The following is a 17,982-nucleotide window of genomic DNA, read 5'->3' on the forward strand; positions in this document are numbered from 1 at the left end:
TAGCCCTGTAAAAGATACGAAATGTCACCTTGGAGTCCAATAATGAGTGTCGACAGCACATTGATAATCTCCTACTCGCTCCAAATCTATAGCTCACACATTGGGCAAGGTCAGTGAAGGAGCTGTTTTCCCTAAATAGAAGTGGTGCATTTTTACCGCGCTTAAGTGAGGGTATTTCTCAATCATGATGCCAAAAAAAAAAAAAAAAAAAATCAATATTCCTTTGATGTGCTTTTACATAGCATGAGACAGTTGCACAGTTTATGCAGGTGCTCTTCAGGTATTGTCCAGTATTCATTGGAGTGGGGGGCACAATGCAGTCTAATCCCCACGGTGATGCTGGATTGGACGATCCTAGCGTCTGTGCATGCTTACTTTGCGGGAAGGACAAAAAGAAAAAAAGGGGTGGGGGTGGGGGTGGCCCTTCCTTCACACCACGTCAGGCGCTAAATCTCCTATCACGGAGCTGATGGGAGGAGGGGGTGTGAAGCCAGGTGACCCCCTCCCCGCAGCATTTAAACCCTCGCACGAGTGTGTTTTGCATTTGTGCACATGTGGCAGCTCTTGTTTCCTATCAGGTGTTCAATTACCCAAATGGGAGCTTTGATAGAGACGCTCTTGAGTGGTAGTGCGGCTGAGGCAGGAGGGTAGAAGAAGAAGTGGAGGGCACCCCTGCCGAGCCGGTAGGTAAGTAAGTAATTCTGCAAGATCGATTACCTTCGTATGATGCTAAAGTTGTTTGTGTCTTTGCTCAGTGTCAGCTCACAGGAGGACGCAAAGTTTTGTTGTTGTTTTGTTGACGTCGCACGGTTTTTATTCTCTATGCTCTGAAGTGTCTCTGCTGAATATTTGGTTTTGTGCTGCAATGCAAACTAAGACAAAGAGGACTGAGGGTCAAGGGAACGCAGCCAAAACGTCCTATACAGGACACATGGGAACAAGAACAATAGAGTGATCAGCAAATGTTGAATTGAAACAACTGCATTCCTCTTGAAACAAACAAGAAGAGGTTCCTCGATGTAACCTTTAGAGAATACAATGACCTGAATGACTCTTGTCTTCCATGGGTCTTTTCCATGGCCAATAAAGAGAGTGTACAACAATTCCGATGGCTAGATTGCAACCAATGTTTGATTTGATTGGAAAAACTCAAACGTACATAAAAAAATGGCTATATGGTTTATATACTATATATATACATATATAAACACAATCATGTTCTTTTTCTAGTTTGATTCATTTGGGTTTTTTATATTTATGTTTTTCATTTAAAAAATCATTAATATTATTAGTATTAAATTTTAATTGAATGTAATCATAACTTCTTTCAAGTATATTTGATATAATACTGCTGAAAACCAAAAAAATGTAAAAATTGTAAGAAAACTATAAAATTGTAAGAAAACTATGAAACCAGAGAAACCAAAACAAAATAAAAATGGATTTGAATAAAAATGGATGGAAAAAGGGGTTGAATCAAGCCTAAAATTTGCATGAGATATCATTGGATTACAGGCACAGGTGTATCTAATGATTCACCTGATCAGCACACACACGCACCATGCACACACATTCATTCCGTGTAAGCAGTTTCCCGGGCAAACCTGCCGAGGTTTCACTTCCGTCATGAGCCCAAGTCAGAACATTGGGGGTATCAGATGGCGAGTTGTGTGCTGATGCTAACAAAAACGGACAAAAAAAAAGCATTTAACACAGCAGGGTTGCTTTTTGCTCCTCCATCCGTTCAGATTACGGAGAGGCCTGAACCGCCCTGGATGCCAGCCAGTAGGACAAAATTCCATGTGGGACCCCTGTGGGACAGCAATGGAGGTTTGTACAAAATTAATGAACAGTAGAAATAGTAGAAATCCGCAAAAAGGTGCTTATAAAGGCATGTGTAGATTGGACAAGATAACCAAAACACACTTAAAGTTAAGAGTAACATCAAGCATCAGCACCATGCGTCTGGGATCAAGAATCAATCAAGAATATCTTACACAAAAAAATACATTCATTCATCCATTTTTTAGAGACAGTTATTCTCGCAAGGATCACAGGCTTGCTGATGCCTATCCCAGCTGGCTTCGGGCACTAGGTTGGGGACACCCTGAGCTGGTTGCCAGCCAATTGCAGGGAACACAGAGATGAACAACCATTCATGCACTCAATCACATCTAAGGCCAATTTAGTATCTCCAATTAACCTGCCATGCATGTTTTTGGAGTGTGGGAGGGAACCGGAGCACATGGAGAAAACCCACACATGCAAACTCCACGCCAGAAGGCCGGAGCCTTCTGAACTGTCGGCCAAATGTGCCATCCCATCTTCCAGAGGGATGCTAAATCTCAAACATACTAAGACAAAAAAAAAAAACTCAATTAAGTGAAGCAGCACCACCAAATTTCACAACTTTTTAAATGAAGAGCTTCCAAAAAATGGTTCCACAAAACAACTGACAAGTTTATTCAATGTTCTTTTCATTCTTCTTCGAAACTGGCCTTGTGTATGTCATTTCTTTGTTAGTTATTTCTAGATTAGTAATACAAGCAGATCTCTAAAGTATTAATACATCTGCTCTATTTCTCTCAAGGTTCCACTAGTTAACTTTGAAAACGTGGATGATGTGGGCATCAACTTGGGGGACCCCAATGACTCCGGCTACCCAACCTCTCCCACGTCAGAAGCCCCGGATCCCGAGCCATCGCCCCGCCGCCTGGCATCGCCGCGCCCATCGCCACGTCCATCCCCTCGTTGGGGCCGCCGCGAGGGAGCGTCCCCGTCCACACCGTCCAAGGCCACCTCCAGTAGCTGCAGCCTGATCTCTAACTTAAAGCTACTGGTGAGTGGTGACTCGGGTTCCGACGGCGTCTTCAGCAGGATGCCGAGGGACTGCTATGATAACGAGGATTTGTTTGAGAAGACCGGCGTGGAGGAACGAGACCAAAAAGTGGTCATCAACGTGTCGGGCCTGATGTTCGAGACCCAGCTCAGCACACTCAGCCGGTTCCCGGAGACTTTACTCGGCGATCCCACCAAACGAATACGTCATTTCGACCCCATGAGGAATGAATATTTCTTTGACCGTAATCGGCCTTCCTTCGACGGTGTCCTGTACTTCTACCAGTCTGGTGGGAGGGTCTGCAGACCAGCCAACGTCCCATTAGATGTCTTTGCCAGTGAGATTGTTTTCTATCAGCTGGGCCATGAGGCCATGGAGCAGTTCCGTGAAGACGAAGGATTCATCAAAGAGCCCGAGGTCCTGTTGCCCACTAACGAACTCCAAAGACAGTTCTGGCTCCTGTTTGAGTACCCAGAAAGCTCCAGTGCCGCCAAGTCTGTTGCTCTAGTCTCTGTTTTTGTCATCGTAATCTCCATCTTTATCTTTTGTCTGGAGACTCTACCAGAGTTCAGGGAGGATGCCAATTTCATTTCTGGTATGGAGCATGTCCTCAACGGGACCGGGGAAAGTTCAAGTTCCCACCAAGCCGCCAAAAACATTGCAGCCTACCTCACAGACCCTTTTTTTATCATAGAGACCATTTGCATTATCTGGTTTTGCTTTGAGGCTGGAGTCCGCTTTGTCGTATGTCCCAGTAAGAGCGACTTCTTCAACAACATAATGAACATCATCGACATCGTGTCCATCATCCCATACTTTGTCACTCTGGGCACAGAGCTGGCGACCAGTCCCGACGATGACACCAACTCCAGCCAGAACATGTCGCTTGCCATCCTGAGGATCATCCGCCTGGTGAGAGTGTTCCGCATCTTCAAGCTGTCCCGCCATTCCAAGGGACTCCAGATCCTGGGGCAGACCCTAAAAGCGAGCATGCGAGAGCTGGGCTTGCTCATCTTTTTCCTCTTCATTGGTGTCATCCTCTTCTCCAGCGCCATCTTCTTCGCTGAAGTCGACGAGCCCCACACACAGTTCGTCAGCATCCCGGACGGATTCTGGTGGGCGGTCGTCACCATGACCACGGTGGGCTACGGGGACATGTGCCCCATCACCATGGGAGGAAAGATGGTGGGCACACTGTGCGCCATTGCCGGGGTGCTGACAATTGCGCTGCCCGTGCCCGTCATTGTGTCCAACTTCAACTACTTTTACCACCGCGAGACGGAACAGGAAGAGAAGCAGATGATCGACGCCGCCACCGAGGCGCAGAAGAATTCGCTGGAAGACAAGTACAGCAGTGCGGCGTCGCTTGACAAAAGCTCCTGGAATGTGGAGAAGAATGGTTTCCACTTGTAGAATATTTTCTTTAATGTTTAGTTTTTTTGTACTGCTGCAGAATGATAATAGTATTCAGCCTTTTGGACAGTCAAGTAATGTGCAAAAAAGTCAGCACAAAGGGTACCCTTTGACAAGTGCAATTTCCAATCATCCGTTTTAAATAGTGCATACCCACACACACACACACACACACACACATATATATATATATATATATGTATATATATAATTTGTTCTGAATTTTATTTTGAAGAAAACCAAATAAACCATCATAACCACTTTAAGTAGGATCCGCATGATACAATAACCCTATTTAAGGGCTTTCAGTTTATGTTTTTATATTATTTACAACACTAATTTTTTCTTTAAACAAGTTTTTGAAATAATGCAAACACATTTGAACTCATGCAATCTATTGAGAACAAGCAAAAGCAATGGACAACAAAAAAATACACATATTAGTGTATCAACCACACAAGTCCTTTTTTTTTTCTAATTAACGTTTGGAACTAACAACATACACATAAAAAATCATGTCCAAATATGTGCATTATAAATTTAACTTACAGTTCTCGCTTATTGTAGGCATAAAAAGCTAGATTGCAGAGGATGTCATTCAATAATTTGCAACAAAAACGAATTTGTTCTGAAAATTTGTATTTCTTTTTATCTTCTTTGATTCTAACTCAATAGTATGTGGTCATCCTGTAGTCAACAGTGGAGTTACACATAAAATAAATTAGTGGCACAACAAAACTATTAGCGTTATGAAAAAATAATCTGAGAAATAGCAGGACCGTAAACCCAGACTCGATGGAGGGGGCTTTACTGTATAGCTGAATACATTCCTACTTTACAATTACACGAGGAGGAATAAAGTCAAATCTGGTTTGAATAAGTGATCAGCGCAATTAGCTTGATCTTGTCATTTCCTTTTGTTTCCTCTAAATGGCTAAAAGGATTTTATAGTGCGGTTGTGTATATTAAACAATAACAAAACGTATTAATGTGACAAAATGAAAAAAAAATCACAAGAGGACAGTTATACTAGGAAAAATTATTTAAAATACAAATGAAATAAGTGTGCAATATTCACAAAATTATCCTTGTAAAGGCGTAATTTTCAGTATTGGTGGCATATGTAATGAAATGACCAGTGTCCTTGCAATCTGTCCTTGTGGAGACCCCTCGGCTATTCTTCTCCTGTATTACAAAAACAAACAAACAAAAAAATCATTGATTTTGCACATCATATTCAGCAAAATCTATGAGACTTTTAAGGAATGCTTAAAAGTGTCCACATTGTGAGGCATTAAATTGTAGTTGAACATATGACAACTAGTTTGCATGAAGATGAGCTGCCAAATATCAACTGCGAATGGAATTTGCATGCAAAGGTTTTACATTTGCTACGTTCTTGCTATCTGAGCATATTTATGCAATAGAGATCCTTTAATGTAAAGGTAAAAGAGCTAGTCAACTGATTGCACTGAATTTTAATCTCCACATACGCACTTTGTGAGGTTCTTTATGATGTGCAGTGAAGCACATTTATGATCACTGTCCACAAATGTGACATAATGTAAGAGCTATATAAATATGATGGAAGGGGGGCACAAATTCCTTTGCACTAATTAAATTAAATAAACAATGTATCATTTATACTGCATGGCATGAAGGAATAAGGCTCATACTAAAGTTTGTCTTAATGAATGTGGCTAATTATAAGGATTTTAATGGTCTAGTGATAATCAACGAAACCGTTAGATGCGCATGCTGCATTTCGATGACAGTGTGACTCCACGACATGTATAAATAGAGTTTCTGGCGCGATGGCCGAGAATGTCATTTTGCAATAACTGTACTGTGTGCAATAATGTTGCTACACGCGCATCGGGGAACCCTGTTTGACCCCTGGAACACAGCAATAATCCTAGGGAGGCAACAAGATCATTTAGTGACTTGGCTCCTCAGCACTTTGTAAGATAGAAACATTTATTCTTATTACAGTACAGTAGAACCACTGAGAACTGCAGTAGCTAACTCCGTTTGTCATTTTGCATGCACAAATTGGATTTACCAATCAAGAAAGGCGGTGAATGCAAAAGTGTGATGCACAGAATGGAAACTGGAACTAACCCTTGACTCTGACCTTGAACTTAACGACCGGCATGGAGTTGGCCAACTTGAGTTCTTGGTGGTTCAGTTCTAACGAATGAATGAGCGGATGACATGGTAGTTATTGTACAAGGAGTGCCTTTCATTAAACATGTATGCAAACTGTGTGGTGTCTCCTGATCATTGTATGGCTAATAAGTAGAAAAACGGTGTTTTTCGCCTTCAATTAGCAATTTAGCATTGGCACCGTGTACTTACTTTTGCGCCAACATTTACTTTTGTAATAATTTTGACCTAATATATAGTACTAAATTACGTCTAATTGAGGTGATCAGAACTGATATTCTTTTACCTACTTTAAAAAAAATGTATTTTTTCCTAATGTTTTTGCATTAGTCATCCAATAGCTATTTAAACAAAGTTTTGTCTGGTTTTGTACCTTTCTAAAAAAATGTCAGTATTTTTCAATAAAGACTGTGTTTTTTTTTTTTTCAAAATATTTATGTTTTCTCCAAATAGCTTTGATTAGCTTTCATTTTATTTAATTATTTATTTATTTATTTATTTATTTGAATTCATCATCAAATAAATTTGATTCGACCGATAGCTCACGCACATTAAGCGCAGTGTTCTTGATGGTTCACCTTCTGACTCGGTTTTAAACGGCCGATTGAGTAAGAGGATGAATAATTTATAAAAGCATCCAATGTTGAGAACAACTGTGTCCTTGTGCGGACGGTAGATCACTGACTGGATGGTGAGCATCAGGCACGCAGACACACACAAACTAATGTGCACACGCCCACACACAGGTGACTCTCACAAGGTCAATGCTGATGTGATGCTGCTGTCATATATAATTCATCAGGTATTACACCAATGGAATCTGGAGGATTCCATGCAAAGGTCAGCTGAAATGTAACACGGCAGTTTTACACCGCAGACTGACTATATTTCATATTTTGGGAAATTTTAGCTCATGTTATATATATATATATATATATATATATATATATATATATATATATATATATATATATATATATATATATATATATATATATATACTAATTATGATTATTTCTCATTGACTTTGTTTGGGTTTAGGGTTTTGGATTGATATTTTGTGTACGTGATCAATGTTTTTCTGTTTTGTTATATTTGTAAATGTTTTCATGTGTTTGCTTTTTGTGATCTATTTTGAGTATGGTTTCCTCCAATAGCCTAGTATTTTTAAAAAATCATGTTTGTGTTTGTTTTATGTAATATAATGTTGAATGGTTAAAAATGTGTCTAAATTGTATATGGGTGTTACTATACTAACATTTTGATACTTTTCCTAATTATTTTTCGTCGAAAAAAAATTGGCGTTTGTTAACTATCATTTATTATTCTCTAATATGTGTCATGTTTTCATCCAAATATCTTCTCATTTATGTTCTTATAAATAGTTTTGAGATATATTTTTTTCACATTTATCTATCATGTTTTAGTTTCAATTGTGTTTTATATTTTAGTTGTAACCTTTGTTTCCAGTATTGCATTACACACTTATATTACGCAGCATTTTCACGCCACCGTCTAAAAATAGCACAGTCTCATGACTGGATAGCCAAACTCCTCCTCCTTGGAAACAACGGCTGGGTCTTGCACAAAAGGCGGGCAAGTAACAAATCAGCGTGTCGGATTTCTGCTCACTCAGCACACGGTTCAAGAGCAGCATGTAAAACAGGCGTCAAAGTTTAGCGTTTGAGTGAAGTACTGTATGTTATGATGATGCATGGATTGACCTTGATCACAACGTGACCACCTTGGAGCCGCCGTGTCTCATTGACTGGCAACTGACTGGAAGAGTTCCTGAAAAACTGCATGTTAAAGTTTCCCATTTACAATAGGGCCAAGTGAGCAATAAACAATGACTGTAATGTGTTTGGACGCCTCCGGTGAATTGCCACTCTTAAGTGACCGAAATGCATAATGCAGTTAAATGTTAGCGCGCTCTACTGGTAAAAAGTTTATACAACACTTTACAGGAGATAGCTTCCACAGTCAAATGTACTGTGAAGAATTATAAACTTAACATTCACAATTGTTCATTTCTTTGTAGGCTAGAATTACAGCTTTGACAACAAAGTGTGAGTGATTTAATTGATAGCCTGAATATTCATATGTCTTTTGCAGTGTTGGGCAAGTTACTTCAAAACTGTAATGCATTATTTATCACTTATTTCACAGCAATTAGTTACATTACAATATTACTGTATATGAAATGCAAGGCATTACAGTACTACAGCATTACTTTTATATTGCTTTCACCAAAGTAACTGGAAATATGGATTTGCCATTCTAAATGTAGCTCATTACGCTCATTACACATCATGTGGAAGGTTGACTTAAGCCTAAATACAGTACAAATCATTTCATCTGTATTCCATTGCAAACCTTTAAAGACAAAATACAAAATCGTTTTGTACTATTTTAATCCCTTTATTACTTAGCTTCACAGCAATAGTGATGCATTGTTTATGCTTTGGGCCAAAACAAATATTCAAATTCAAGTTCAGTTGGCTAGGCTAAGGACAGACGTCTAAAAAATAGATGGTTTCGGTGGGGCTAATGTTAGCAGGGTTTGTCAAATTACTGGTGCTATTTGGAAAAGTGGACAGCTCTTTAGGTGTCACGCACAAAGTGCACCTAATTATTATATTCTTCTTGTCTTTACCTCTGACGAACCAAAAGTAATGGGCCATTTATGTACGTATTGTGCAAATTTAACCTGTCGTCTGCTGCAACCACATTCATCTCTTCTGTTGTAGACACTAACAACAGCAAGTAGGCATTTTGTCCCGGACTTTTCTCCTCAGATCTCGCTGTGTTTTTGGTGAATTGGGGAAAATAAAAGACCACTTTCAGGCTTTGTACCGAGTAGAATATTACTATTCTGTGTGTGTGTAATATATTACATTACCATGTTACAGCATAAAGTAATACATTACAGTAATTACATTACTTATATAATGCATTACTCCCAACACTGGTCATTAGCATGCCATCCTCTGATAAAGTGTTGTATTATTACTGTAGAGTACAACACCAAAAGTGTTTGAACTTGCTTTGTATGCACTTCTTAAAAAGTATTTAAAAATTAGCTCAGCATGAGATCCAATTTTTATGACTTCATTGGTGTAATGACTTTATGAGTATGACAGACGGGCAGCGCAGTAAAAAAAAAAAAAAAAAAAAAAAAGAGTACCGGTGATAAAAAAAAAAAAAACAGGAATTCCCCTTGACATATAGTCAAATTCATAAACATGATTAAATAACCACACAATAAAGGGAAGACCGTATTGGTGTCCTGAATGCACGAAATGGTGTAAACAATCCAGACTGCCAGTGACTCAAGATGAGGTCATGATAAAAAGAGAGGGGTGGCAACATTGTAAGAACTGGACACTCTTCCCGGAATTTAGCCTGGAGTGACATGTAAGGAAAATCTGCTTAGTTAGAAGTTTATTATGACACTTTTTTGGTTATTGTATTCCAATTTAAAATATTTTCTGTGTATCTTCTTAAAAACTCGATCAATGTTTTACTTCAATAAACAAAAGATTTTCATAATGACAGCACAATTGTCACACATTGGTTGAAATTTGAGGGTTTTGATTCACAGTTTTGTCTGGTGTAAATGGTGAATATGACTTTTGCTAACTGGAGGACGGAGCTCAGGCTTTGCAACAAAGCAAGTCAGGCTTATTAAGCAAGCATTGATATCACAGTACTAGAACATTTGAAACAAAAGTATTCTAACACAAAATATGTAGAGGGAGTCTACAACATTGTCCTCTAGCACAGCGGTTCTCAACATTTTTTCAGTGATGTACCCCCTGCGAACTATGTTTTCCGCCAAGTAGCCCTTAACCAGTGCAAAGCATTTTGGATCAAAGAAGAGCTCTGTTATAAAAAAGAAGTAACGTAATTATTAATAAATATTTGTCCACAAAAAATAACAAAGTGTCAGACCTGTTTTCAAAAATAAATACTTTAAAATAAATATTAGTCCACACAAAAATATTCAACATTATTTTGGTATTACATTAGATATCTGTTCAAAAAATAAATCATTAACTCTTTTCATTAAATTATTAAGACAAAAAAAATCAAAAGAAAGTGTCAGACCTGTTCTTAAAAAGAAATACTAATGAATAAATATTTTTCCGCAGAAAAATATTAAACTTAACGTGTTGTCTTTTGGGATCATAGTAGAGATGTGTTCACAAAAATAAATCATTCACTTAACAGGTAACGAGAGTTGGCGCTTGACAATTTGGGTCGAACCATTCTAGTATGGGGGAGAATCTGGGTTTTAATAATCATGAAATTGAATAACTTACTGAACACACAATTTGTTTCATGAACTTATAGATCTCTGAAACATTATTCAACTTTATTCAATGTTTATTTTGAAGTGATTTTTGCATGTTTGATTGCTTCATTTAAAATATTGAGTACCACCCCTGGAGTTCCTTCAAGTACCTCCAGGGATACCTGAACCCCTATTTGAGAAGCACTCCTCGAGATTATATTCTTTATCATCTGCGAAACAAAACTACTAACATTCGCTGTGTTTCAGCATCACATCCACCTACGATATTTTCAAGATTGCATTCCAGCCTGTGCATTTTGCAAAAAAAATAAAATAATAATAATAATAAAAAGATTTCAAGTTAAAAAAAAATTACTTGAACATTATTCAAAGCATTCTTAATTTTATCCACAGGCCATTTATTCATTCCATTTTAATTTTACATACATAATTGTATATCCTATCATTCATGCCATGTATGGAAGCAAATGTATGATTGAGTGGTTCAGCCAGGTTTTGCGTGTGCGAGAGCCACTTCATGGAAAGGTTGCGTAATAGAGGCATGAAATCTAGTTCAGGTGAAGGGGGAGTTTCCGTTCCCGCCCCCTGTCTTACATTTGTGGTGACGTCACAAAAACTCAGGTGAGGAAAAGGAAGTGGAGCGCAGAGGCGGCCAACAAACAAGAAGCAGCAAAAGGGTAGACTTCCTCTTTTGAAATAGCAAACAGAGGAAAATACGCTGTCAATTTTACACAGCTGACCTTCATTTCATCGAACTGATCTATGTGAGTCTTTCAATGTTGTCTTTTTCAAACAACATCAATCCACAACAATGTTACTATTGTGTACTGTTTATTACGTATGTTGTTGTTAAGGATTAATCCTTTTATGCCGTTACCTTGATATACAGCACTTTCTACGGATAACTTTTAATTGGTTAGCTGTCTTGTATTATCGATGACAACATTTGTATTTATTGTGTATCAACATCAAAAGCTATTGTCTTCTGCAATTTCCTTTAATTTTACGTCACTGTATGTTTTTTTTTTTTTTTTCCCACACTACACTGATATAGGAATGAGGTTGAATTTTGTGTTTTCCGATTGTAAATTATTAGATTGGACCAAATTATTTTTGCTTGCTTTAGATCACAGGTGTCGAACTCCAGTCCTCGAGGGCTGGTATACTGCATGTTTTCAAACCTTCTCTTTCAAACACACCTGGTTCAAATGATTAGGACCATTTGCAAGCTCCTGCAGAGGTTGCTGATGAGTTAATTGTTTGAATCAGGTGAGCTGGGAAGAGAAAAGTTTAAAACATGGAGGATATTGGGAACTTAGACTGGAGTCTGACACCTATGCTTTAGATTTACAGTATTTACAAAGCACACAGAAATGCTTGCAATCCAATCAACAAACTGTACTGTGGCAAAAAAAAAAAAAAGAATTCCAATTGAAGTAAGAAATAAGCAAAAAAAAAGCTAAAGTATATATCAAACATGAAAATGAAAAAAAATTCAGACAGACAGACAGACAGACAGATAGATAGATAGATAGATAGATAGATAGATAGATAGATAGATAGATAGATAGATAGATAGATAGATAGATAGATAGATAGATAGATAGATAGATAGATAGATAGATAGATAGATAGATAGATAGATAGATAGATGGATAAACATAGTACATATTTTTGTCCTGAATGCAAAAGCCGAGAGTAAGTTAGAATGGATTAAACTGTCAAAAATAAGTTTAGAACATCCAGTTGAAGCAAAACTGAAACCCAAAACCCAAGCAACTACAGTAAAGCTCACACAAACACACTTACAAACATATGCACACACCAAAGGAAAATATAAGGTTTAAGAACATCCCCCCATCCATTATTTTAATATTTATATTTTGTTTTGTATTGTATACTACAAACAAATTTAAAAAGAATAAATTCAAAATGATTTAAGCCTGAAAACATTTCTTACACAGGATTTGAAATGTACATTGTTTCTTTTTGTCTGAGTGAATCTATGTCCCTTGTTAATGCACAATAAGACATTGTCAAAAAGTTTTATTAATGAGCAAAAACAAGCCTCTACTTCAACATATTTCGTTCTAATGATTTCCGGCAAAGAGTCATTCACAATATATAGAAATATTAAAACTCAGGTTTATAACGTGATAATTTTTGCTTTATCCATGTCTTTCTTAAAATGAATGAATGACATTGTTTTTCTTTATATAGCCCAATTCGGAATTCATTGCTCCAATAGATGTTAAAATCCAGTCAGCATAATGTGTAGCATAGTGGTTTGTACATGGTAAAGGTGTGGAAACACCTTCTTATTCAAATGATCTGAAGAAACATTGAGGTAAAACAAACAAAAAAAATTTGTCAAGTTGAACACTGTGGACTAAAAGTCATTACTGGTTATTAAGTATCATCTGCATCATCAAACTGACTGAAAAATTACCAAGATGTGCAAAGCTGATTTCTGGGCAATAGGTGTCTACTATGAAGACTCTAAATTATAAAAATATGTTCTGATTTGATCAACGTGTTTGTTGGTTTTTGTTTTTTGTACAAATGTATACCATCATCATATAAAAGACATATACATAGCTAAATTCCACAAAACATAACAAAAAATCCAGTCAAGAAAGTTTATTACCTGTTAATAAAAGAACAAATAAAGCATAGCTAAAAATAAGAAACAAAGGCATAAAGGAAACACTATAGTAAATTACTACATTATTTTGTTTACAGAAAATAAGATTTGAATTTTTTTAAGTGCATGAATGGTGAATACAAATGTAGCAAGTGAAGAAAAAAATGCTAAAAACAAAAAGCAAAAACCTACAGTTATCCATTTATCCATTATATTAGGCACTTATCTAACGAGGGTCGCAGGAATTGGAATTTATCCCGGCCCGTTTCAGGCAGTAGACAGATTATACCCTGATACCTTGCAAACTATTCACGGATACAATCATTCATGTATACAGTATTTACCGCTTTATTTGTGTATAAAGTCTGCTATATTCCCTTTGTGGTTGCAGTTGCCCCACCATGGATACCCAGACATCCCAGCGGTGGCCCAACGACAGTCCTGTGATTTTAGTGGCGCCCAACGACACCCGCCGTCTCCTGGAAGTCTACGTCAAACGTAGCCTAAGCCTCACCGACGGGTCACAGGAAATCAAACATCCTGAACGCAAACTCAAGTGGGTGACCATCCCCAAAAGGCACCGGAGACATTCAAGCGATCCTTCCCTTCATTTGGCCGGGCACTTAGACGACGGTACGTTCCAGTCACCCGAAGCCACTGAAATTCCCCAGGATATTCCGCCAATCGAAAAGTCCAGCAAGAAGTCCAAGAAAAACAAAAAGCCATCCTTGTGGAAAAACTTCCTGGGCCTGTTTTCGCGGAGGAGCAACGAGGAGAAAGACGACGATCAGCATTGTCCGACTGACGGTCGGGAGGCATCTGACGATGACCTGGACCACGCCCCCGTGTGCCTGCCCGCCTCGACTCCGGCCTCCTCGACAAAGAATAAGTCCTCAAAAAAAATCGGTTTGAAAAGAAGGCTCTCCAAGAGGGGTCTGTCCCTCATTAAAATCAACAAAAAAGAGGACATCACTGGAGTAGAAGGTACGATTCCACAAGCACATCTAGTGGACGAGAACTTGACATAGATAGACCAATCAATAGAATCACTTCCTGCTGGCGCACTGGTTGGGAATCTTACATTAGAACATGTGTGGCGTTTTTACCAATGTCCCAATGTTGACTTTCAGCTGTGGTGAGCGTGGAACCGACTCCCTCCTACTACGAGAAGGTGTCCGAGGAACTGGAAAAAATTCTTCATGAGGTCAAGGAAAAAGAAGAAGTGGTGACGATGTCAAATGGTAGGGACATTGTGCATTGTTGCATTGTTTGTTTGGGGACCCCTGGTAGTATACTGTCGCTAAGTTAAACAGGGCAACTCAGATGTGAGACCTGTTCTGGGTCAAGTTAGTTAAGCTAGGTAGGTAGGTTAATTGTCAGTCAACAGACAGATGCTTAGACAGGTAGGTATGTCAAATTGATAGTTTAGGTAACATAGTAGGGATAGGTTGGTATATGTAGTTAGGTTTATTGATATGTAGGTTAGACACTCAGTTAAAGGGTAAATTAGAGGGCTGGCCAGGCAGATGGATGCATGGATGATGGATGGATGGATGGATGGATGGATGGATGGATGGATGGATGGATGGATGGATGGATGGATGGATGGATGGATGGATGGATGGATGGATGGATGGATGGATGGATTAGGTATGTAAGTAGGTAGGTTGTTCCGTAAATGGATGAATGGCAGCTGCTGCTGTAAGGCAGAACAACTCAACATTTTGTTCCTTCCCTCTAGAGGAAGTCATCAACCGGATCATTGCTTTGACAAAGGAGCAAGGAGATGCTATTGATGATAAGGTAAGTGGGTGGTCAGCAGCCAAATCTAAATAAATCTACTTTGCATTTCACATATTACTCGTGGACACATGATTTAACATCAATCGGGTAGGATAGGTTACATCAGGAGGAATGTTTGCTTGGTCATTAACATTGCATCAGCAGGGAAAGCAATACTTTGGAAAAAAATAAAAAATAAATAACACACGTGTGGACTGACCAATGTTTGTCAAAATTAATTTAGTAGGTTAGGGCTGGTACACACCCATTTTTTTTTTGTATGTTATGCAAACTCCACACAAAGATGAAAAATCGTGCATTTAATACTTTTGGTCGTATTGTGTGTGTGGTTCTCAGATAATCTATAAATAATAAATCAAACTATAAATAATAGCTGAGGAATAGGTGACACATCTGACAGGTGTAAGATGTAAAAGCCAAGCTGTTCTGCGCAAACAGAACCGGAATGAACCGGAATATCACTGCTAGCTTGCAAACTGAAGAGAAACCGAAACTCACGGTGCGCATGCTCCGCCGCCACGTTGTCAGATCGGGGAATGCGGCGGGAGGGCTAGCCCTTAATGTTGGATCTTCCTGATTTAAGAAAGCACATGCTTGGACTGAGATGAGCAGAAAATAAATGATTAAACATACTAAAGCGACTAAACACCGTCGACCACATTGAGTTTTCATGACAGCCCTACTAAGTAGACTAAAAAGATAAGTAGAAAGCTTGTTATGTAGGTCAGACTTTATTATGTTTGCACAGCTTTATCACAAAGATGTAGTCACGGAATTCAAAGTTCAAGCTTCAACCTGCCTGTGATATTATTTTGCCTTACATTATGCGTCCTTGGCCAGTGTTGACTTTCAAGCTTGTAAATAATGCCACACCAAGAAATTAGCATGGATGCTGAAGTAGGGGATACAAACGTTTTGAGGAATTCTTTAGCACTGTTAAACTATCAAAGGTAGCTGTTAGCGTTAGCTAAAGTAAGAACACAATCTCCAGTTTAACTGGCGATTAAATTTGTGATGACTATATCCTGGAGAACATTGGTTGTACATTTGATATTAAGCAAATTTTTGTGTCCTGATTTTTAATTTGGAAAGGGGTCCTCCTAAACAAAGCAGCAGTTTTATTAGAACTCACCTATGACAAGGGTTATTTGACAGATGTTTTAATGTCCTTTGTTCTGGTTTTCCATGCAGATTAGAGACAATTCCACTCTGAGCAATTTCTTCCAGAGAATGTCATACTCGTCCTTCCAGAAGTTGGCTGATGCTTATTTGGAGAAGGAGGCATCACCCACACGCAGCCAGCCCACCATCCCATCCACGGCGCCCGAGCTGGTCAAGCTTGCCTTCACGTTGGACTTCACAGCCCGCATCGCGAGCCTCTCTCGCCAAAACGTCGGGCACATCACCGGCCTGGGCAACCGCTACCTGCAAGATCGATTTGAATACAAACAAGTAAGATATTGATCAAAGTTTGCAAACTTCTTATATTGAGTCAAGGCATGCAGTATGTTTTACACTAGAAGACTCTCACAGCACAGCACTAAAGAAAACATATCACGAAAAGAAAACATGGTTCCTCGGTTGCAATTCACTATTTATGAATTCCCCCATTTGTAAATTTCTGTGGATGATTGTGTATTTTGTGACTTACTCATTCTATATTAATCTGTGTCCCTTTGTAGGCGTGTTCAGACCATCCTTGTTGATGGAGGAGGCGACGATAAAAATTGCTGAAAACATTTCCAGGAGTGAACTCAAGATGAGGAGGTGGTGCAAGTTTCCCGTTTGGCTTATTTGTGTTGAAGCCAGAACAACATCATTTGCTGACACGGGTGCAATAAAGACATTCCAAATAGAACTTCATAATAATAGCTGGAGCTACTACTGGGTTGGAGTCACACTGCAGGGTTCTAGTAACATAATTGAATCTGGTCTAAATATGCTTCATCGGAGGTTCATAGATCATTCGATAAGCGGAATAACTGCTGACCAGAGGAGTAAAGCACATAATGTAAAGCTCATTAAAATCAGGGATGGTAAGAGAATCAGTTCAAGCCAATGAGACACTTTAGATTTCTTACATAGTGTTTATGGAGGTTTGTTTACTTCCATAATTATGCTTTGGGACTTATTTGCAATTTGGACATACAGCATGCCGCATTCCACCCGAAATACAGTTTGGAGAACAAAAATAATCACATTTAGCAATGAGTTGCCATCGGGTACTTGGACCGTGTAAATCCAGACTTTGTGTGATGAATGTAATTTCTTGTTGTTAAACGACCCTGTGCAATAATGTTTACAGTCCCACAATTTCACAACTAGGAAAGTGTTAGTTGTTTGTGTTAGTCTTATTTATTATAAGCTCAAATCAAGATGTGAACTGTTGTTTTCAATGTAAATGCAATAAATAAAAATATGGAATCAACAAAGGTTGTCCTGTCATTTTTAAATTTTTTCATTTTCGAAAAACAGCATTAGATTTGGTTGACCTATTAACACTGTAAACCAATGGGAGAAAGTCAAACAAGCACCACGCCTTTTGTCAACCTAATTTATACCGCCTGACTTGTACAAACAGCATTGTGTGGCACGTAATGCGAAATTCTGAGACCAAGTCGAGACCTTTAGGGAACTTTTGGCGTCGTGTTATATAACGCAGAGCCTTGCCACACCCTTTATTGGCCCAACGTACGCTAGTGTGTAATCAAGAGATGGAATGTGACAGTATGTCAGAAACGAGGAGGAAGCGTGCGCCGATGGATCCCACCTGAGGAACAGGTTTCTCCCGCAGGCAGT

General features: G+C 38.6%; 2 protein-coding genes across 3 annotated transcripts; both read left to right on the plus strand.

The window, feature by feature from the left end:
- The first annotated feature begins 560 nt into the window (after positions 1–560).
- On the plus strand, positions 561–6,454 carry LOC148418601 (potassium voltage-gated channel subfamily A member 10-like). Of its 2 annotated transcripts, none has more exons than XM_088423185.1 (3): positions 561–687; positions 1,749–1,830; positions 2,591–6,454. In XM_088423185.1, the coding sequence occupies exons 2-3, from the start codon at positions 1,801–1,803 to the stop codon at positions 4,250–4,252; spliced, it is 1,692 nt and encodes a 563-aa protein (XP_088279311.1). In that variant the 5' UTR covers positions 561–687; positions 1,749–1,800; the 3' UTR covers positions 4,253–6,454. The 2 variants fall into 2 exon arrangements, with proteins under 2 accessions (XP_088279311.1, XP_088279312.1); XM_088423186.1 differs by having other exon boundaries at positions 632–683.
- Positions 6,455–11,367: 4,913 nt separating this feature from the next.
- Positions 11,368–17,609, plus strand: LOC148418602 (uncharacterized). Its single transcript, XM_088423708.1, has 6 exons — positions 11,368–11,500; positions 13,772–14,364; positions 14,511–14,621; positions 15,122–15,183; positions 16,375–16,635; positions 16,866–17,609. The coding sequence occupies exons 2-6, from the start codon at positions 13,782–13,784 to the stop codon at positions 16,887–16,889; spliced, it is 1,041 nt and encodes a 346-aa protein (XP_088279834.1). The 5' UTR covers positions 11,368–11,500; positions 13,772–13,781; the 3' UTR covers positions 16,890–17,609.
- Positions 17,610–17,982: the final 373 nt, after the last annotated feature.

Source organism: Hippichthys cyanospilos, chromosome 9 (genome assembly GCF_059441005.1).
Source record: "Hippichthys cyanospilos isolate Australia breed blue-spotted pipefish chromosome 9, RoL_Hcya_1.0, whole genome shotgun sequence".
NCBI lineage: Eukaryota > Metazoa > Chordata > Actinopteri > Syngnathiformes > Syngnathidae > Hippichthys > Hippichthys cyanospilos.